Genomic DNA, 19,763 nt, shown 5'->3' on the forward strand with positions numbered 1-19,763 from the left:
GAGGACTCTGGGCTCACACAGGGCTGTCTCCTCCCACAGGCTGCTCGGTCAGGTGGTCCAGACAGTGGTGGACCTGCAGCTGTGGACACACAGGGACTCACGTGTCCACTTTGGCCTAGAAGATGTGCCTCTGCTCACATGGCTCCTGGGCTGCCTGTCCCTGGTCCTTGTGGTAGTCACCAATGAGATCGTAAAGCTACATGAGATTCGGTGAGCTTGTAACTCCACTGGGCTCTGTCTGTTCCCTGAACCTATGACCTCAATGTTGGCACCCTGCCCCGCCCTCTGTCTGAAGCTCTACAGCGGCCTGCCTGTTTTCCTGGCACTGGATTGAGCCAGCTCCTGTAACATACTCCACCCCTGGCTATAGCCCTGACACTCTCTACTAACTAACCTAGATAGGTCCTGATCTCATAATCCTCCTGCCTCAGCTTTCAAGTAGCTAGAATTACAGGCCTGAGCCAGCAGGCCAAGTTGTCAACCGTATCTCACTCTATTTCACCAGGGTCCGTGTCCGCTACCAGAAGCGCCAGAAGCTGCAGTTTGAGACTAAGCTGGGCATGAACTCTCCCTTCTGAGCCACTGGCCATGGCGGCCATAGCCGCCCAGCTTGCTTCCTGGGGATAGAGCCAGACCTACTGGGAAGCTGGTGTCACAAACGTTTCAGGGTTTGTCTTTGTGCTTCATGGCACTGAAGGCTCAGCTGTGGGCACTGGAGACAACTGTCTTCCTGGCTTGGGCTTCTTTTCATGAAAAGCCACCGGGTTGTAGCCATGTCCTGGCTGCTTCGGCTCTTACCTGGCCTTGCCAGGGGCACTCTTGAATGTATGACCTCAGGCCCTTGGTAAAGGGATCCTTAGCCCCCTCCCCCATGGGTTCCCCATCTTAGGGGCCCCCTCACTCGGCACCCTCTGCTCTGCATCTATGGCAGCCTCAGTCTCTGTTGGAAAGTAGAGGCTACTGCTGTACAAGATGCTGTATCCTTCTGCCTATGTCCCATCTTCCCAGGCAAGGGCCTGCCTGTGGTCGGAAGACCTCCCCTTCCTCTGGGCTTGAAGATGGAAAAGATCCACCTCACCCTGGGGCCCTCTGTCCTCCAGGCACCATGTGGCCCCTGCCCTTGTTCTGGGAGACATTTTTTACTTTTTTTTTTACTGGAAAATGAGCCTTTGGGGGAATGAATGTCAACTGGTTTATATTAAAATTGTAAATTGCTTAAAAAACATCCTGTGGTGGATCCATGAAACAGCCAGGAAAGTCTCCCTCCCAGGGCTATAGCTCTTGGCACTCTACACTGACGAGCAGCCCCCGGGTGGGGTAAAGGGATACCCCCGGATTTGGAGGTTTGCTGCACAGATGCAAACATAGCCCAGTCATGTGGAATGACTCTTTCATTGATGTTAGTTGGGGAAAAGAGGTTAATAGTTACAGAGCCCAGGCTAGACCAAATGGGTCCTCCAGCAGGAAGTGGGTAGACGGTTCTTCTGCAGCCCCAAGGCCTTCCCCTACTGCATCCTCTCAGGCAGTTAATAGATAGAATAAATTCCATTTAAAATATATGCATTTCTCTCTGCTTGAAAAATATTATATACAGTTGTAAGTCTGGACACTGGGGATCTGTTACGTCACGGCCCCTGATCCCAGCCAGTGTGGGTTGGCCAGGCAGGGGTAGACAAGGCCGCCGGCAGGAAGGCATGCCCCTGCTGTGTATTTACAGCTCCTATGTACACTTGCACGGAGGGGACCAGCCAAGCACGCAGCCTCACAGAGCCCTAGGGTGACTCAGTGGTGGCCAACACATTCCCAGACCACAGGGGACTTTAGACAAGGCAAGGAGGTGCTATCCCCAAATGCCTGTCACCACCTCCTCCTAGAGGAGAATGTTCTACGAGGGTCCCTGTTCAGGGGCCGTAGCTGTGCAGTCAGCGGCTCACGGGAGAGCTTCGCTCCCACACAGCCGAGGCCCCTCAGTCAGGTTCTGACAAGTCCTCTCAGCCACTGCTGGGAGCCATTGCAGGCCTCCGCTAAGGAAGGATACTCCAGCCAACCGAGCCTCTGCCTGTTCCCTGCGTGGCACGGGCTTCTTCCACGCTGGGCCACAGGCGGTGAACACTGGCAGGTGGGAGAGTCACAGGCCAAGGTTTGCTCAGTCCAGCATAGCATCCAGCTGGTCTGCCAGGGCATCAAACATGGTGCTAATGTCGTCCAGAATGTGCTTGGTAGACGTCCCTGTGGGGCTACAGCAAGGGAAAACCTTGATGAGATGGGCCAGTGGGTCTGCAGCCCACTGCACTCCTGTCTGCTGCCAAACACTGTGTACCTCAGGGTTTACTGCTTACAACCTGCCAGCAGCGCAGCATGGGTCACAGATGAGCTCAGAGGCTCGGGGACAAGGAGTTACCCAAATCAGTGTGCCTATAAGTGACAGTCTCTGTAGGCCACTCTAAAACCTAGGACCCACTGAGGCCTCCGTAGCCCAAGATACTGCATGCAGTGACTTCTCCCAGTGCTCCCCGGCACAGCCCCCACCCCACCCCACGACCCTGCTCACCCGTCTTGTTCCTTGGTGCCGATGCTCTTCTCAGCTGCCCTCAGTGCGGCTTCCAAGGATGAGCTGGTCTGCTCCAGTCTCTGTTGGACCCGACCTGGACACCCAGGTCCAGTATTCTCAGGCCTTGGAGGGGGTACTGGACGGGGGCCGAGCCGGGGAGCCAGCTTGGGGCCAGAAAATGCCAGCTGAGTGCAGGCCACAGACACAGGCTTGGGAGCCGTTCCTTCAGGACAAAAGGTTACCACGTGACGCTGCTAGCCGTGACCCTGCACACTGTCCCTTCCCTCCGCGGGCTTACCACTTCTTACCTGCTCCAGGCACTTTGAGGAGGGCGGCAGGGGGAGCCAGAGGCTCCGTCTCCACCTTGGGCTTACTGCCCGTGGAGTTTGCCAGAGCGGGTCCAGCACTGGGCCCTGGGTGCCCGGGGGACTGAGTTACAGGGCTGAGAGATGGAAGGATGCTGGGCTCAGGCCGTTGTGCAGGGTTAGAGGAAGCTGAGGGAGGTTCACTCGGGGACTGGACCTGGGCGGACAGGGCAGTGGAGGGGCCGGGGGTATCACTGCCCACGACCCCAAAGGCCAACAGCGCAGTCTGTAGCGGCTCCCTCTCCTTGCATTTGGGCCTGCGTTTGACGGTATCTGACTCTGTGAGGTTGAAGTCAAGGCCAGGGGGCACAGGAGTCTCACGGGGAGGGGGACCGGCTGGCTTCGGCCGCTGCTTGATAGTCAGGTTCCCCTCCTCTGCGAAAGGAAGCCCTTCCCCTGAGCTGCCCCGAGATGGGGGTGTTCCCTCGGGGCCAGGTTCCTCTTCTTCTGTGTCCGACACAGGGCCAGTTGGTGCGGAAGAACCAGGGGACTCTGAGGGGCCGGTCGGTTCACTCAGTGTTCTCCTCCGGGGCCCGGTGGCCCCTTCCTTGGGCCCCGAGGTTCCGTCTAGTGAAGGTGGCTCGGTGGAGCCAGAGACAGAACTGAGGCGCTTGGGGGGTGGGGGCGGGGGACCTTTACGACGGGCACGGAGGGCAAAGGACTGGCTTCGGGGGGTCCCTCGAGTTGGGGTCAGGCTAGGACTAGTCCGGGCAAGGGTGCTGCGTCCTGGTCTCCGAGTAAGCGTGGCATAACTGCCCAAGGCACTGCCCACTGGCCCTTCAGCCTCCCCTTCAGCTTCCCCCTCAGCAGGGCCAGGGCGGCTCAGGCTGTGAGACCGGCGCTTTGGCCGAGGTGGGTCTGGAGGAGTGGCAGGAGAGCCAGCCAGGTAGGAGAAGGCCCGGGGAACACCAGGAGGTGGCACTGGGGCTGGGCTAGAGGGTAAGTTCTGTGGGCACATAAAGACATATGGGGCAGGCCCTTGGCCAGGGAGAGGAGAACAAAGCTTAGAGGGGCGCTCTGTACCCTCTGGAAGGTTCCTCTCCTGTAGGGCACTGGGGTCACTGACATTGGGCTGGGGAACAGGCTGTTCCTGTGAGTGGCCCGAGCCACGTGAGCGTGCGCCAATGCTCTCCTGGCTAGGAGAACGGGCCGGAGGAAGGGGTAGTGGTTCTGGGCCACCCCCTGCCATGGCTGCCTGTAGCTCTGGGCTCAGCTCACTGCCCTGAAAGGTGAGGAGGCGAGGGCCAGCCGTGGCTGGGCCTTCCCCATTCTCCAGGCCTTCGATGGCCATGAGCTCTGGACCCCTGGTCATCCGGCGTCCGCCTTCACCCAGGGCTTCGCCATGCAGCAGGCCCCGCCGAAGTTCTGCCAGCCGTTTCACACCTAGCATTAGCTTCTTCTGGTGCCCTGGAAGGGTAGACAGAATCAGATGCGGGCTAGCTGGGCATGGGACAGGTGGTCCCGTCTGCCCAGGGTAGACAGAATCAGATGGGGGCTAGCTGGGCATGGGACAGGTGGTCCCGTCTGCCCCGGAGAGACTCCCTTTTCCCTTTGCTAGAGGTAACATGGAGTTGGGGGCAGCCAGGGCCTCCGAGCAGTGCTCACCCAGCTTGTTCACGCCTATCTCCTGCAGCTCCTCCCAGGTGAGGTCGGCCACCAGCGCCATAGAGTCATAGCCGCTGCTCACCAGCTGCTTGTGGTACTGCGGCAGCCCCAGTGCGCACAGCCACTCCAGCAAGTCCACCTGGAAGTGTGCCACCATCAAACCAGGGTCGCCCCATGCCAGAAAGGAAGTACCCCCCCCTCCAAAAGCCACAGCCCCGGGTGAGAGTCAGAGGCCCCAGCCTAGACACCTGCTCACCGGGATATAATTGGGCAGCCACTCAGCAATGCTAAGCTGGGCAATCTCTGAGGCGATTTTTTTCCTGTGTCCAGGCTTGGTCACCCCGATGGCCGTCAGATCCTGTCACACACGGGCATGGGGACATCAGGGCCGTCCTCTGCTTGCGGGGCCCTCCCCCCTTCCCCTGCCACAGTCCTACCTCAGGTGTCATCCGGCTGATGGTTGGCACGTCGTAGCCAGCCTGCAGGAAGTGGGCGGTGTAGCCCTCTAGCTGGAATTCACTTAACCAGTTATGAATGGCCTGTGCATCCTGAGACAGGGAGCAAGATGGGATGAGAAAGTCAGCTGAGAAAGGAACTAGCCCTTAGGCCTGTCCCCTCCCTTCCCGAGAGCCAGGTCTGAGCGGATATGGAAGCTCTCCACTTTGTGCCAAGAGCGGACGTGTATTTCCTGTGGAAACCTCACCTTCCCTTCCAGTAGCTGTTCTGGTCTCACATCCTGGGTGAAGATCTCTCCAGAGCGGTAACTGGCCAGGGGGCGGTGGCTCAGGTTGTCTTCAGGGAGGGGAACAAATGACATGAGAAGTGGTTGGAAGAGGGATGGGCAGGGGAAGCCCTCACCGCCACCATCGCCACCTGTTCTGCCCAAGCCAATGCCACCCTGTTTACTCTTCTCACCTGCTGGGGATGGGGCATGCAGGCCTGGCAGTCCCTGGTCCTCACTGGCAGAGGGCAGTGGCTGGAGACGGAATACGAGCCTATTCAGTGCATGGGAAACTGGCAGGAGGCAGGCCCTGAGCAGGCCCAGGTACCCTCCCTCCTACCTGAGCGTTTTCAATCAGGAGGCCAGTGCTGTGGCCGTTGGTGCCTTCAGAGCTCTGCCCGCTGCCAGCGCTGCGGATGCTGCCCACGCTGCCCTCGCTGCCCACGCTATTCCTGTCACCTGCTGCAGGGGGGCAGAAGCACAGCAGTCTGAGCTGGCGCTGCTAACAGCTGACTGGCAACTTGCCAGCGCCCGGTGACCCACGGTGCCTTCTGGGAGGACGTACCTGGACTGTCTGGGCTGAGGCCCACCCGAGGGAGCTGACTGTAGGGGACGGATGGCAGGGGATCGTCGGCCGAGGGCTGTGATATCCGGGAGAAGCTTGGCCGCAGAGGGGCGGGTGCAGAGGGGAGGCGGGCCACAGGGATGCCCACCCGCTTGCTGACCACCTCGACGATACCCGGGGGGAAGTAGCCGACGCGGTCTGTGCCCCTTTGGCTCTCATGGATGTGGCCCTTCCAGCGGCCATCGGGGTGCTGTTCAAGCACCTGGTGCGACGGTGCAGATGGAAAGGACAGTCACCTCTTGTATCGAGCGAGCGGCTGTGGCTGTCCAGCAGGACTGGCCCATCTCTCCTCCTCATGGAGCATAATACTTCTACCCAAATTTGGCCACCAATGCCAGCCCAGTGTCCTTGTACCACAGGGTATATGGACAATGCTCTATCGTTCGCTAGGTATGTGACCTGGAGGCTCTGTTTAATTTCTCTAAGACTCAACTTTGTCATCCCTTAAAAAAAAAAAATGCTAATAGAACCTATGTACCTTAGAGTTGGAGATGATCATATGAAAGGGAATATAAAGATTTAACTCAGCTTACTAACATAGTAAGTACTATGCCCATACTATATCATACTAGTCATAGCAATTTCTTGTCTTCTAAAGGAATGCCTGTGTGGACCCCTCACCGTGATGACATCTCCTGCTCGGACATTGAGAGCGGTGGGGTCATGAAGGTTCCAGAAATCCTTAAGCGCTCGAACCTTCAAGATCCCTGAAGCCTCTGGGAGAAGGAGATGAGCAGATGTCAGTCATGGAACCTGAACACCTCAGCTGACTCTCCCGCCACGCTCTGGGCTCTGGGACCTTCTGTAAAGGCTTCTCCACCAGCCCCTGGCTACGTCTTCTTCGCACTCACCCCGAAGTAGTTGCTTGATTTCCCGGCTAGCCTGAGAGGTGGTGAACTGATTGACTATGTCCAGCGCCGTCTGGTTATATGTGTTCCGGATATTCACGTCCACGCCTCCCTGGGGCACACGGCAGCACGAGAGTGTATCCCAAGCATTTTGCTTGCCATTTCTCCTCCAGTCCTCCCAGCTACTCCTCCCAGCTACCCAGGCAGACATCAGGGCAAGAATGAGCTAGTAAGAGGTGGACTTGGCGTCTAAGGTCTGCACTCCAGCCATAAGCCCTTAGCGCCATTCAGAAGACGTGGGACCCACAAAGCACCATGGCCTTCCATGTAGCCCTCAGCACGTGACAGTAGGCCCTTCGTGCCCACACCCACCTCCAGTAGCAGCCGCACCACCTCAGTCTTGCCGTACAGTGCAGCCTCGTGGAGTGCAGTGCCTGTCTTGGTCTGGCGGTTGATCTCAATACCAGCTTTCAAGAGCTGCCTGTGGAGGGCAGGAGTTGTGAGGCAGATGGGTAGGGGAAGAAACAGATAGCGAAGGGGGTGGGGACTGGGACACAGAAAGCAAGAATGAAATGGCAGCAGTGGACCAGAGAGACAACTCAGTGGTGAAGGCTCCCAGAGAGCCCTAGTTCAAGCCCCAGCAGCTCACAACCATGGCAACTCCAGCTCTACCGTCTCTGCAGGTAACCGCACTCAAGCGCGTGTATCTGTCCCAACACACGCAGATGTATCACTCCTGTGTACATACCCCACACACAACACATTTATCACTCATGTGTACATACCCCCATAGAACACGTGTCACTCACATGTACATACTTCCCCCAGAACACCTGTATCACTCATGTTCACATACCCCAACAACACATGTGTCATTCACATGCACATACCCCCCACATAGAACACAGGTATCACTTATGTGTACATACCCCCATAGAACACATATGTCACTCATATGTACATACCCCCCTCATGTTCACATACCCCACACAGTGTCACTCACATGCACATACTCCCCCAGAACACATGTGTCACTCACATGCACATACTCCCCACACAGAACACAGGTATCACTCATGTGCATATACCCTCCAAAGAACACATACATCATTCACATGCACATACACACCGCCACAGAACACACGCATATGTGCTATTTCTTAATAAGAAACAGCGAGGAGGCACTGATTAGAATCTAACGGTCCCACGGGATGAGGCTGAGAAAGTGGGTAGGGCCCTTGGGGTACCTGATGACTTCTCTGTGGCCATTCTTGGCAGCCAAGTGCAGGGGTGTGGTGTAGTTGGGGTCACATGGGTCCTTCGCCTCTCCCTCTAGCAGTGCCACACATAAGTGGCTGTTCAAAAGCAGCTGGGCCACCTACAGTGTGCGGCACACAGTTAGAGCCTCCTCCGAAGACCAAACAGAATCTAGCACCCAGCACTAGTACCCAGCACTAGCACCCAACACTAGTACCCAGCACTAGTACCCAGCACCCCGTGGGGCTGGAGGCCTTACCTTAAGCCGCCCAAATTCACAGGCTAGGTCTAGGGGTGTCTTCTTTAACTTGTTGACTAGGCATGGGTTAGACTGGTGCTGGAGAAGCATCTCTGACTGGGAGGGAAGCTAAAGTAAGGAAGGCTGCCGGCCAAACCCTGCTCCCCGGCCCCATCACCACCATCACCACCACCCCCCGGGCAGGCTCACTTACCACCTCATAATGCCCGTACTGCGCAGCCAAGTGCAGAGGGATCTGACCATCCAACGAGGCGGCGTTGACAGCAGCGGAAGCCCGGAGCAGCAGCCTCACGGGCTCCAGCCGGCCCTGCCAGGCTGCATAGTGTAGGGGGCGCATGCCTGACAGGAGGAGGAAGTGCTGAGAGGGGTCATGGGGATCTAAATAGGGAATGGAGTCGCCCCGGCTGGAAGGGGACAACTCCATTCAGCAACGCTAGCTTCACCCCGGTAGGGTCAGAAAATGGTCCCCCTACTGAGCCGAAATCAGAGTTCTCCCTGTGTCCACCCTAGATGATCTGGTGACCCCAGGGCAGCACTAAAAGCTCTCTTGAGCATCCTTGTCTAAATAATGGGAAATGTGAATTGCACACTCTCTAGAAGAAGGAGGCCATTCACAATTTGAGAGAAGGAACCCTAACACCTGGCAGTATCTTATAACTAACAGGAGAGATTTCTGGTCACCAGGGTCTCAGTAAGGGCCCTACGTCCCCCTACTTAATGTGATACACTGAGCTCTCACCATTGCTGTCCTTGATGTCCACGGTGGCTTGAGCTTCCAGCAGCAAGGCTATGAGTTCCAGGCTGCCCCCCAAGGCGGCATGATGGAGAGCAGAGAATCTGGCAGTGGGGGACACAAAATAGGGGGTACCAATGAGTTGTCCTCCACCCCTAAACTCATTCTGGGGACCGGCAGTGATGAGTTACTTGCCCCCCCCCAAATGCCTGCCAGGCCTGCCGTGGGAGCGCACAGCAGCCGGGCCACAGCATGAAAGGACTCAGTGTCTCGGCTGAGAGGCTCATTTGTCTAGCATCCCCCACCCAGCCTGCCCAGAGGAGGGGGCCGTGGGAGCAGAAGCCTGAGGGCTCCTACCCTCCAGGGAGAAAAGGGGCCCAGGAAGAATCTGACCCAAGGGGGCCCCTTCTCTTGCTCAGGGCTAACTCCACAGGCAGGTGGGTGGGCAGGACCCCCTCCCTCTGGCCCTACACAGGCAGGACCCAGAGCTCTAGGCAAATGTACTTGGAGGGCCTGATGTGAGAGAGAGCAGGCTGTGGAGCCCCAGGGCCTTTCCGTTCACCCTTCCCAGGGACTCCACCCTTCCCTCAGCAGTACATACCCATCAGCATCCTGGTAGTTAATGTTGAGCCTCTTCGTGGAGCCGAGGAGCTCTGGGGAGTCAGGGGTAGGGGACATCAGGGCACATGCCACCGACCAACTGCCATGCCCATACCTGGCACACTCCTGCCACCCACCTCCAAGGACCCAACCGACCTTTTGGTGTACAGTAAAGCACCTGTCCCATGGCCCTTTCCGGGTCCTGTCCCTATGGCTCGAGGGCACTGAGCACTTGAAGCCACTGCAGCAGCGGCCTGCCTTCCCCAAAGCCCCTGCCCAGCTTGTTTATAGAGCCAAAGGGGGCGGGAAAGGGTATCGGCCTGACATGCCTTCATTAGGACAGGCCCACGGGGTGCATGGCTGGCATTCCTGCCTGAATGGGAGAGAGTCATATTGTCCAACTAGGCCAAGGGGAACAGGCGTGAAAAGAAGGGCGGGGGCTTAAGTATTAAAGGGCAGAGAGGAGGTTGATAAAGCTGGGCTCTGAGCATCCCTGAGTTGGACCTGGTGGGCAAGGCCACATAGGAAATACTGACACTAGCCTCAGTTCCGTGTGCCAGCCCTACCAATTTGCACAGGTGATCTAACCTACAGGACCCCGTCTCCTCCTTGAAAACAGGCTGATCATAGAGGCTGCCCCCTAGAAGTCTCCAGGACAGTGTCTTGTCCCTTGTGAGCATGGGAAGATGACAATAACCATTGGGCACTCTTTACACGTTGGCCACTACACTGGGGCACCATACCCAAACTCTCCTGGGATTTCCACTAATCCACCGGCAGACTTGATACCCATGAGCTCTGACCGGGCTATTCAGGCCTCATTAGCAAAGCAGAGGGCACTGCCTTCCTGGGACAGGAGACATATGGCTGAGAGGCCAGGAGCAGCCTGACCATGTTGGTCCTTGAGGTGTTGGGAAAGGAGAAGCCTTGTTACAGGCCGCCCCTGCCTCTCGCTGGAACCCACCCTGCTGGGAAGGAGGGGGCCTCGCTCAGCCCAGGCTGGGCAGGGTGCCAAACATGCTGGTCTAGGCCTGCCCCCCAGGCCCTAGTGGGCCCCCAAATACCCCAGCAGCCTGAGAAAGGCACGGCCTCATTCCATCAGGGTGGGAAGCAAGGGGCGGTGGGGGGAGAGAGGGCTGATACACACAGGGTAGAGCTGACGGACTACACCTAACGGGTAAATACAGAAAAGGTGGGGTGGCTGAGGGAATGCCTGCAAGCTGCTGGAAGGACGCACAGACCTCCCAGCCTCCCTGTCATCTCCTCGGACAGTTCTTGTCACACAGAACCATTTGGGGGTGGGGTGGGGGGAGAGGGAGAGGACTGGAGTTGCAGAAACAGGAAGTGCACGGCTCAGAGGCTGTTCTGCCTTTCCCGGGCTTCGTGACCTTGGCCACCAAGGTGCCTCTCTAAGCCTCAGCGCAGACAGCGAGGTCCCAAGAGAAGAGAATTATTGTCCCTCTGGAAGCCTTCCCTTCACTGGGCTGTCCACTTGGGAGAGTCTGGGATGGGGCATCTGGGTGGCTGGATGTGTCCTCTCTAGGGAGGGGTTGACAATGTGACAGGAGGAGCACAGGAACAGGGGCAGGGCCAGATAGGTGGCTCTGTTCTTTCCAGAACAATAGCCGGAAAGGTGGTGGAGGAGAGGCCCAGAAACTGGGCTGGGGACCCTGGCGGGAGGGCGGAGGGTCCCGGTTCCTGGCAGTGGCTCCAGGGGCTTCCGCTGTGGCATAACCTTCTTCCCCATCTAGGTTCTGGGCCTGGGAGAATCACCCTTGTCTCGGACCCAAGCAAAGGATGTGAGTTCAGCTGGTCAACTCAGCCCATCCATTTCCTCCAGCCTCAGAAAAAGGAGATGGCTGGGGAGGGGCAGAGGGAAGGGGCAGGGCCCATGTGATGGGGCTCACATGGGGCGGGCACTTCTCCCAGGCGCCACTGGCTCCTGAAGAGGAGTCTGGATATCAGGAGGCCAAAGGAAAGGATCATCAGCTAGAGGCTTCCAGACAGCACAGCAGGAGGAAAAGCGGGCGCCCCAATGCCTCCCTTCCGATGGTTTACTTTGGTCCACGGCCCCTTCATTCCTCACTGACGTCATCCACAGTAGCCCCAGACTCTTTCTCCCGGTTTTAATTGGTGGGACTCTATGCTTTTAGAACAACCCCATCAGCGGAGGTTACCATGGGAACTAGGAGTAGAGCACAAGGGTTTATTTCTCATCTGACCCGAGGGCTGTGTGACCTTGGGCAAGTCACCTCTGACTTTCCTTATTTGCATCATGGATCTGACCGGAAGCAAGGGGTTACCGTGTTTCATAGACTCCAAGGTTTACAAAGGTCACCCGGGGACCTCGTCTTTGTCACCAGTCTCTCTGCCTTTTCAGAGGACAAAAGGAGGTACAGTGCAGGGGATTTCATAAGAAGGCTCAGGCTTCTCACCCAGTGTCCACCTGTATAGGTGAGTCTCCACCTTGCACTGAGACTGAGGGAAGAAACTTGATCCCCTAGAGACTCTGCCATGCGATGTAGAAGACCTGTTTTGGAACCTATGCACCTAGCTGTGAGATTCCCGCCATCAGCCAACCCCTCCTTCTACCCTCCAGTGGGCCTCACTCTCGAGGCAGCCAGGACTGTGAGGCTAGCGGCAGTGTGACCAAGGCCCCACCGGGCAGGTGGCCAAAAGCAACAGAGAGGTGAGGGGGAGGAGAGTGGCTTGCACTTAGACCTTCAGGCCCTCTCCCTGCGACGGACCAACCAACCACTTCGGTACCTTCCTTCTATCTGGCTCACCCTCGTTCACATCCCTAGGACGCAAGGACCTAGGGGCACAGCTCCACCTCATGCCTGGGTCTCCGCCCTGCTGTGCAGGTGGGTGCACGCCATTAACGTCTTTCCTTTTGGCACAGGCACACTAAGGTGTAGGTAGGGATAAGATGTCTCCAAGTAGCCTGGGGAGTCGTGTGTATAAGACCCAGGTTTGTCTTGGGGTTCAAACCCCAATACCCCTTCCAGAGGAGACCCTCTCTTCAGGAGCACTTTCTTTATCTCCAGAGCAGCCGGAAAAACCGCCCGTGGATTTAAGACCTGGCTCCAAGGTCTGGAAGAGTACAGGGAGCTTGCCCTTAACCCCAGAGGTCAACTTTCCTCAGAGGTGTGTGTGAGAGGTCCTGTTACCACAGACGCTCCTAAGAGATGGGGCTGAGTGGCCAACCACACAACCAGCCCTGACTATCCTGCCAGGGACACAGTCCTCAAGGCTGTGGAAACCTCTAGAACATTAGCATTGGCTACACACTCCCAAGGAACACAAGCAGATAAGCTGCGGAGAGAGGAGCTTTAGTAACGGTCGCAGTGTTGAGAGTTCCTGGAACAGGGACTATGTTGCCAGCGAGTTCGAGGTCTGGGGTTCTAAGCCTCACAGAACCGCAAACCAACCACCACCACCACAGAAACCCAACCACTGCTTCCAAAGAGGTTTTAGAGACATCCCCATGAAGTGCAGACCTAACTACAGGAAAGCTCTGCTTCAGGTCTGTGGATGGGGTTGGGGGTGGTCACGCACTTTCCTGACCCCACAGGTAGAAGAACAAACGCATCGGCAAAACCACCTCCTGACAGGCAGCCTCAAGGGCTAGCACGTGAGTTGGCTTTGCTCCCTGCTCTGGTTCAGAGCTTAGGACCGAGGCTGGCATACAATAAACAATCAAAAGCAGGAGCTGAATGTGTTTCAATGCGGTCCCTTTGTAGGCAAGGGCTTCCAGTGGCTCAGAGCTGTTAAGTAACTTGCCTGGAGACACAGAGCAAGAAGGGACCCTTTTTCCTCCCTGGCTCTGATACAGAAGCACTTCTTGTCTACAACAGCACAATCCTTCTTCCTCGAGTCTGCAAATCAAAGTGAGCGTCCCCGGCCACCTCCCCCAGCCTCTCTCTGTGGCCCTCAGTACTCAGAAGGACCTCAGCTGGACAGCCACCCCACCAAGGACTCACTTGTTTTTGCAGCCTTCACTTTAGCCACCAGCTTCTGCACGCAGGTCACGTCTCCATTCTTGACGGCAAGGATAAGGTCCTGTTCACGACCCATTCTGATTACCGGGTCAGGCTCTGGGCTTCAGAGTCCAGGAAGAAGCAAGGGACCGGCCCAGTCAAGTGTCAGTTCACCATGCCTCAATGCTTTGGAGGACTCCTGGTCCTGGGGGAACAAGTCTGGTGTCTCAGGCAATGGGCTTCTTGTCAGGCAGAGATAGTTCCCTCAAGGTGTTCTGGGAGCTGCCACCACAGGCAGGAAAGCCGGTCCCTGGTGGGGTGGAGGCTGTGTGGAAATCTGGCCTGAGATCAGCCTGCAGCTTCCGACAGCCCTGGAATGGGCTGGGACTGGGCCCGCCAATCTTCCTGGGTTAGCTCAGCAGCACCAGTGCCCACCCAGAGAGCAGTCAGCATTCCCGCTGGCGTGAGGCAGCAGCCAGGGACAAGTCCTGGGGGTCTGGAAAAGATACACGTCCTCCGGTGAAAAGCTGGGTTACAGCCAGGAGCTGGGACAGAGATGATGAGCAAGATAGAACCTCTAGGGAGCCCCAAATCACCCTAGATGCCCAAGGAGCCATGGAGGGAGTCTAAGCCACTAAGGGAGGGGAGGAAGTTGCTGGACTTGAGAGAAATATATCATGCAAAGAGGAGAGGGACAGCATTCAAGGAGGGAGAGGCTGGGTTCCCATGCCCCACGGCACTGGGCAGCACCTCAACCTTGGGCAGGAGGGGCCCTGGCAGCAGGAGACACTGGTGTAGGCAGGGCCAGCAGCCCATTCTCCACAGCCCCAGGCTTTGACACCCACAGACAGCAGGCGGGGCCAGGAGGTAGGGCCTGGGAGAGTGGCACGGGCAGATGGTAAGGGTCACTCCCCGTCCAAGGTGTTTGCAGCACACTCCTCACTACCGGGTCCCTAGAGGGTGGACTGTGTGCTTATGTCCCTCACTTTCTGGGGGAGATCTACCTGTTGGATCGGATAGATCTACAGCACCTGTTGCTAATCCTTCCTGGCTGCGTCTGTGGTGGGAGAGAGCAGCTGGGTAGAGAGAGATCCAGGACAGAGAGCTTGGGCAGGCTGGCCAACCGCCTCCCAAGCCTGAACCTGAAACCCCAGCCCGACTTCCCGCACAAACCCTTAAGTCAGTTCCTCAGTGGCGGTAATTTTGTTGCCAGACTCTTGTGGCAGGAGACTCGTGCAGGCCTGGGGCCCAGGTGGGGAACCACTCATTCCTCAGAAGTTCCAAGCCCAAGCCGGAGGGCACTCCCCCTCAAAGCCCGCGACCCGCACCGGGGGAGAGTGCTCCTGGCAGTGCCTGGGGTCGGCTGGCTCCCCCTCCCCTTGGAATGCCCCTCTAGCGCCGCGCAGCTCCCCGCAGCCAAGCCCAGATAAGGCCGACCCCGGGAACAAAGCGACAAGAGGGACCCGGAGAGTCAAGAGTTCGAGGGATAGATAGAGGAGAACGAAAAGGGGGGCTCGAGGAAGGCGGAAGGAACAGAGAGATGGAGGAGCCCGCCGATCAGACAAGAAAAGTTAGTTTGCGTCTGATCTCAAGGGTCCTGACCCCTGGCCCGGGCCCCCGCAGTCTCACCTCTCCCGGCCGCCCCGCCGGGGGTCCGGCTGGCTGTGCTCAGTCTCGGGCACTCTGGACTCTGGCTCCCACTGTCCCCCGCAACCCCTTTCTCCTCCTTTCCAAGGCCGGCTCGGCGCCTCCCGCAGGAAATCCCGCCCCTCCCCCGTCCCTCCCGCCGGATCGGGAGCTGGGGACCGTCCGGGCCGCACAGTTGGATTGTCAATCAACACCCTGGTTCCCGCCCCATCTTCACTAGGCCCCGCCCCCCGCCAGCCAGTCCAGCTCCAAGCCACTGGTTGGATCAGCGCATGCGCGCAGGTGAAGCTGCTCGGGGGTGCAAAGTGGTGGGTGAGAGGCGGGGTGGATGAGGCTTGGTGCTGCTGTGTCCTGTCTGGGGATCCCGAGAGAACTGGGATCTGGTCTAGATCAAAAGGTGAAGTGTGAGTGTATAGGAGAGAAAATAGGATGTTTTGGCAGTTGAACCTGAGGACCCCCCCGGTAGGGGCGGGGATCACTTCCTCTTTGCCCGCAGCGACCTTCGTCCACACTCAGAGACCTACAGCTGCTGGCTGGAGCAACGGTGCCACCTAGTGTTGAGCCTCAGATGTCACGACCCAGGATGTCACGGCGGGGACCCCAGCCTCGAGGAGGTGCTTTCAGAGGCTGGGGTGGCGATTCAGCACCAGTGTGAGCCGGACAGCGCCTCCACCCCTGGCCTTTGAACCCTGCTTCGGAGTCCCTAAGAAGCGATTTTTTTTATTTTTTTATTTTTTTACCCCACCGGGAAGGAACTCCGAAAGTCTTTGGTCCACTCCTAACATTCCCATATGGCCTCCAGTTTGCAAAGCTGGTATCTGGGGGCTCACCGCTCTCCTCTCGCTACTCATCTCTTTCCTGATGGTGGTAGGACACAAAGACATTCAGGGCTGGAGAGATGAGAGTAACAGATTTGATTATTCATGCGACATCCAGACGCCAGGTAAAGTTTAACTAAAGAAGGGAGGAGCCCCCAGAAGCGCTGGAAACGGAATAGGTGAGTTTTGGCACATCTGGAAACCTGTACATCGACCTGGGTCCCGCAGCCCGAGGTACACGTGTGCAGACAGGTGTTAGGGCACACACCGGACGGGTAGGAAGGCGCGAGGCTCGAGGGTGGCTTTACGATCGGGAGGAGCGAGCGGCTGGAGGGCGCTAGGACCGCGGGGAAGGCCGGTGGGCGGGGCTTCGCGGTGCGCGCGCAGCCGCAGACGGCGGCCCGATGGAGCCCGAACCCGAACCCGGGTCCGTGGAGGTTCCCGCGGGGCGTGTGCTCAGGTGCTACCCGGCCCGGGGGATGGCGTGGGGTGCGTGGGACCCGGGACCGAGCGGGGTGGCCTCTGTGCTGATCACGTGTTCCCGGCTCTCCCCAGCGCCTCGGAGCTCCGCGCCGCGCGCTCGCGGTCCCAGAAGCTACCTCAGCGGTCGCATGGCCCCAAGGACTTCCTCCCGGACGGCTCGGAGGCCCAGGCGGAGCGGCTGCGCCTGTGTCGCCAGGAGCTGTGGCAGCTGCTGGCGGAGGAGCGCGTGGAGCGCCTGTGAGAGGGGCTGGGCCGGGCCGGGCCGGGCCGGGTGGGCGGAGGCCGGGGACTGCCCGTGCAGACCGAGACGCCCCTTTCCCCACTCCTCGCCAGGGGCAGCTTGGTGGCCGCGGAGTGGAGACCAGAAGAGGGCTTTGTGGAGTTGACGTCTCCTGCGGTGAGCATCTCCGCGGCTGGGGGACTCCCTTCCTCTGTCCCCTTAGCTGCTTTGTGACACTTGGTCTGCTGCCGCACAGGGGAAATTCTGGCAGACCATGGGCTACTCAGAGGAAGGACGGCAGCGGCTTCACCCCGAAGAGGCATTGTATCTGCTGGAGTGCGTAAGTGGGGTCCTGGAGGCGTGGGGAAAGGGGTCCCGACTAATGGAATGGGAAGAATACGGTTTGGTGGACCAGGAGGAATTCAGAATTACGTTTTCAGTGAAGTTCTGTGCAGACTTTGAGAACAGAAACGGATACCACTGGACAGCGGGAGTTCTAATCCTCTCATTGTTTGTCACGGTCATGCAGTGATGCTTGACTGTGTAGGGAGAGGGTCAGAGGCAAGAAGGTGACCCTGTTTGGCTTGGGCACTGCAGGAAGGGTACACAGCTAAGTTCTTGGTCCACTTCCAGGGTTCGATTCAGCTCTTCTACCAAGACCTCCCACTGTCTATCCAAGAGGCCTACCAGCTATTGCTGACCGAGGACACCTTGAGTTTCCTGCAGTATCAGGTATCTGCCTCTCATTTGCCAAGTCAGTGAGTACTGACAGGTACCTTTGAGGCTGTAAGCACAGAGCCACAAGCTAGGGCTATAGGTGAGACAGCTTCTGCTCGCACGGGCTTATAATCAAATGGAGACTGTCAGGTTTGGGGGATTTGTTTTGTCGATAAATTATTAAACGACACGTGTGCCCAGAAGAGGAGACAGAATTGAAAGAGTGACCTCTCCTTGGAGGACAGTGTTTGCTTATTTATTTTTAGTGCTGCTGAGAAGTGAAGCTAGCAGCCCATGCATGCTAGCAAGCACTCCAGCACTGAGCTGTAGAGCCCCTACCCTCTATTTATGTTCTGAGATAGGGACTTTCAAAATTGCACAGGCTGGCCATGAACTCACTCTGTACCCTAGGCTGGCTATGAACTCACTCTGTACCCCAGGCTGGCCATGAACTCACTCTGTACCCCAGGCTGGCCATGAACTCACTCTGTACCCCAGGCTGGCCATGAGTTTGTGCTCAAGCTCTCTAGTAGCTGGGATGACAACTTTGAACCAGCAGGCCTGGTAAGGATAATATTTATAATGGAATGTGGTCCAAGCAGTCCCATGATTTGGAACCTAGGGCCATATAGGAGGGAGGTTTGGCGTGGTAGAGGAAATGGTTTTGTGTAGCTGGTCTTTGCTACTTTGTGGGTTCTTCTTTTTCCCACCCTTTGTGCCCCCAGTTCCATCCCTTATCACTAGATAGGAGAGAAAGAAGGAGAGAGGGGAGAGAAACCCTGAATGTAATTTGTCTCTCCTTTCTTCTTTGAGTATTACCGACAAACTGCAGGCAACTCCCCTGAACGATCAACAACCGCCAACTCCACCTCTTGGGGCCTTAGCAGTTACCTACCCTCTGAAAAGTTCCCAGAATCCCAAATATTACATGATTGCAAAAAAAAAAAAACAAAAACAAAAAAACAAAACGATCTGCAGCTAGCAAAGACTACGCCTCTGTTAGAACAGAAAGCAAGTCACAGCTGCCGTGGATGGCCGAAGCAGCCCTGTGTCCCCATACCTGGGATTAAAACGAAAACATGTCATAATATTTCTGTGTTTCTTAAAGAGGCCAAGATCCCAGGATTGTCACTAAAACACGTGTTTAGAGAAACTACTAACTTATTTTAACAGATGGACATCTCTGCAGGCATGGTGGCGTGGGTGATAATTGTAGTACTTAAAAGCAGAGAGAGAAATAGTACTTTTGAGTAGTTTGAGGCCAATCTGATGTACATATCTCCAGGGTAACGAGGGCTGCACAGCAAGCGCCTTTCAAGCAAACATACAAACAAAAAGAACATCTAAGAGCCCCCTTTTCTTCTCTTAAGGTCTTCAGCCACCTGAAGAGACTGGGCTACGTGGTTCGTCGGTTCCAGCTAAGGTAAGTCCCTTCCCCTGATTTCCATTCACTGTGGTCCCGGGGCCTTTGGCTTGAGTGCAGCTCCCTTGGCCTGAGCTAGAGGTGTTCAAAAGAGAGGCATGGGGGGAGATGAATTCCATTATTGCACGTTCACCTGGGTTGTTAAACTGGAACCCTGCTCTGTTAATGACCTAGTACCTTCAGCTCACTGTGAGCATTGCAAAGAACCACAATAGCCATTGTGTGGTATGTAGACGTGCAGGTCAGTTTGGGAAGCACACGCATGAGTGAGGGGCTGGGTGAGGAGTTTATAGTTGAGGTGGTTTCACATTTCTTGTGCTGGGCTAGATCTCCCCTCATTACATCAGTGGTCCAGCTTTGCTGAACACCACAGCCACCTCAGACTTAGAGATTGGTGTACCCTATGCAGTTACAAGGTCTGTCCCCAAAGCTCTAAAACACATGACTTTCAGTCCCTGAAAATGGAACCTGTCCTGGGGAAACAGCCAAGGCTGTGTAGAGAAGTTCCTCCTGAGAATACATCATCCCTCAGCAATCTTATTGAGCACCTGCTAGGCCCTGACCTCATGGCTGAGCCAAATCACAGTCTTACCCACCTTTTATATAGTAAGAAACACCCACAAAATAGTAAAATTGGTAGCTGGAAAGTGTCAAGGCGCAGCCATGGAGACCTACCCACACAAACTGGTTTATCCTCCTTTTTTTTTTTTTTTCTTCCAAATATTTATTTATGAATGTGAGTACACTATAGCTGTCTTCAGAACAGGGCATGGCATCCTATTACAGATGGTTGTGAGCCACCATGTGGTTGCTGGGATTTGAACTCAGGACCTCTGGAAAAGCAGTCAGTGCTCTTAACCACTGAGCCATCCCTCCAGCCTGATTTCTCCCTTAATGTAGGGGTACCACAT

At 56.7% G+C, this 19,763-nt stretch overlaps 3 protein-coding genes across 10 annotated transcripts in view; 2 read left to right on the plus strand and 1 right to left on the minus strand.

Annotated features, from left to right (window-relative positions):
• The window catches only part of Tmem94 (transmembrane protein 94), a 33,816-nt gene extending 32,477 nt beyond the window's left edge, over positions 1-1,339 (plus strand). For all 6 annotated transcript variants that reach the window (XM_021211549.2, XM_029545582.1, XM_029545583.1 and 3 more), the window contains 2 exons: positions 40-210; positions 506-1,339. In XM_021211549.2, the coding sequence (XP_021067208.1) occupies positions 40-210; positions 506-578 (244 nt within the window). In that variant the 3' untranslated portion in view covers positions 579-1,339. The remainder of the gene's footprint in view (positions 1-39; positions 211-505) is intronic.
• Positions 1,340-1,376: 37 nt separating this feature from the next.
• Positions 1,377-15,290, minus strand: Caskin2 (CASK interacting protein 2). 3 transcript variants are annotated; one of them, XM_029545587.1, is made up of 21 exons: positions 15,174-15,282; positions 14,549-14,601; positions 13,548-14,040; positions 9,566-9,617; positions 8,971-9,068; positions 8,425-8,570; positions 8,232-8,327; positions 7,963-8,093; positions 7,088-7,196; positions 6,719-6,827; positions 6,489-6,583; positions 5,808-6,069; positions 5,583-5,704; positions 5,437-5,497; positions 5,225-5,313; positions 4,959-5,069; positions 4,778-4,879; positions 4,522-4,660; positions 2,860-4,323; positions 2,552-2,774; positions 1,377-2,237 (listed from the first exon to the last, which is right to left on the minus strand). In XM_029545587.1, the coding sequence occupies exons 3-21, from the start codon at positions 13,639-13,641 to the stop codon at positions 2,147-2,149; spliced, it is 3,594 nt and encodes a 1,197-aa protein (XP_029401447.1). In that variant the 5' UTR covers positions 13,642-14,040; positions 14,549-14,601; positions 15,174-15,282; the 3' UTR covers positions 1,377-2,146. The 3 variants fall into 3 exon arrangements, with proteins under 3 accessions (XP_029401447.1, XP_029401448.1, XP_021068566.1); XM_021212907.1 differs by lacking the exon at positions 14,549-14,601 and having other exon boundaries at positions 1,544-2,237; positions 15,174-15,290; XM_029545588.1 differs by lacking the exons at positions 13,548-14,040; positions 14,549-14,601; positions 15,174-15,282 and adding an exon at positions 9,721-9,794.
• A 1,119-nt stretch (positions 15,291-16,409) lies between these two features.
• The window catches only part of Tsen54 (tRNA splicing endonuclease subunit 54), a 7,929-nt gene continuing 4,575 nt past the window's right edge, over positions 16,410-19,763 (plus strand). Inside the window, exons 1-6 of the mRNA XM_021213378.2 lie at positions 16,410-16,469; positions 16,565-16,729; positions 16,826-16,889; positions 16,969-17,052; positions 17,346-17,444; positions 18,800-18,852. Of these exons, the coding sequence (XP_021069037.1) occupies positions 16,414-16,469; positions 16,565-16,729; positions 16,826-16,889; positions 16,969-17,052; positions 17,346-17,444; positions 18,800-18,852 (521 nt within the window). The 5' untranslated portion in view covers positions 16,410-16,413. The remainder of the gene's footprint in view (positions 16,470-16,564; positions 16,730-16,825; positions 16,890-16,968; positions 17,053-17,345; positions 17,445-18,799; positions 18,853-19,763) is intronic.

Source organism: Mus pahari, chromosome 14, assembly GCF_900095145.1.
Source record: "Mus pahari chromosome 14, PAHARI_EIJ_v1.1, whole genome shotgun sequence".
NCBI classification, from domain to species: Eukaryota; Metazoa; Chordata; class Mammalia; order Rodentia; family Muridae; genus Mus; species Mus pahari.

Bases quoted from the DNA above. Each gene is read 5' to 3' on its own strand.
- Caskin2 (XM_029545587.1), bottom strand. From the start codon at position 13,641: ATGGGTCGTGAACAGGACCTTATCCTTGCCGTCAAGAATGGAGACGTG. The intron at 7,197-7,962 runs GTACCCCAAGGG...TGCCCTCCACAG, and splicing joins GGCCACAGAGAAGTCATCAG to GCAGCTCTTGAAAGCTGGTA. The intron at 6,828-7,087 runs GTGGGTGTGGGC...CGTGTGCCCCAG, and splicing joins TGGTGCGGCTGCTACTGGAG to GGAGGCGTGGACGTGAATAT.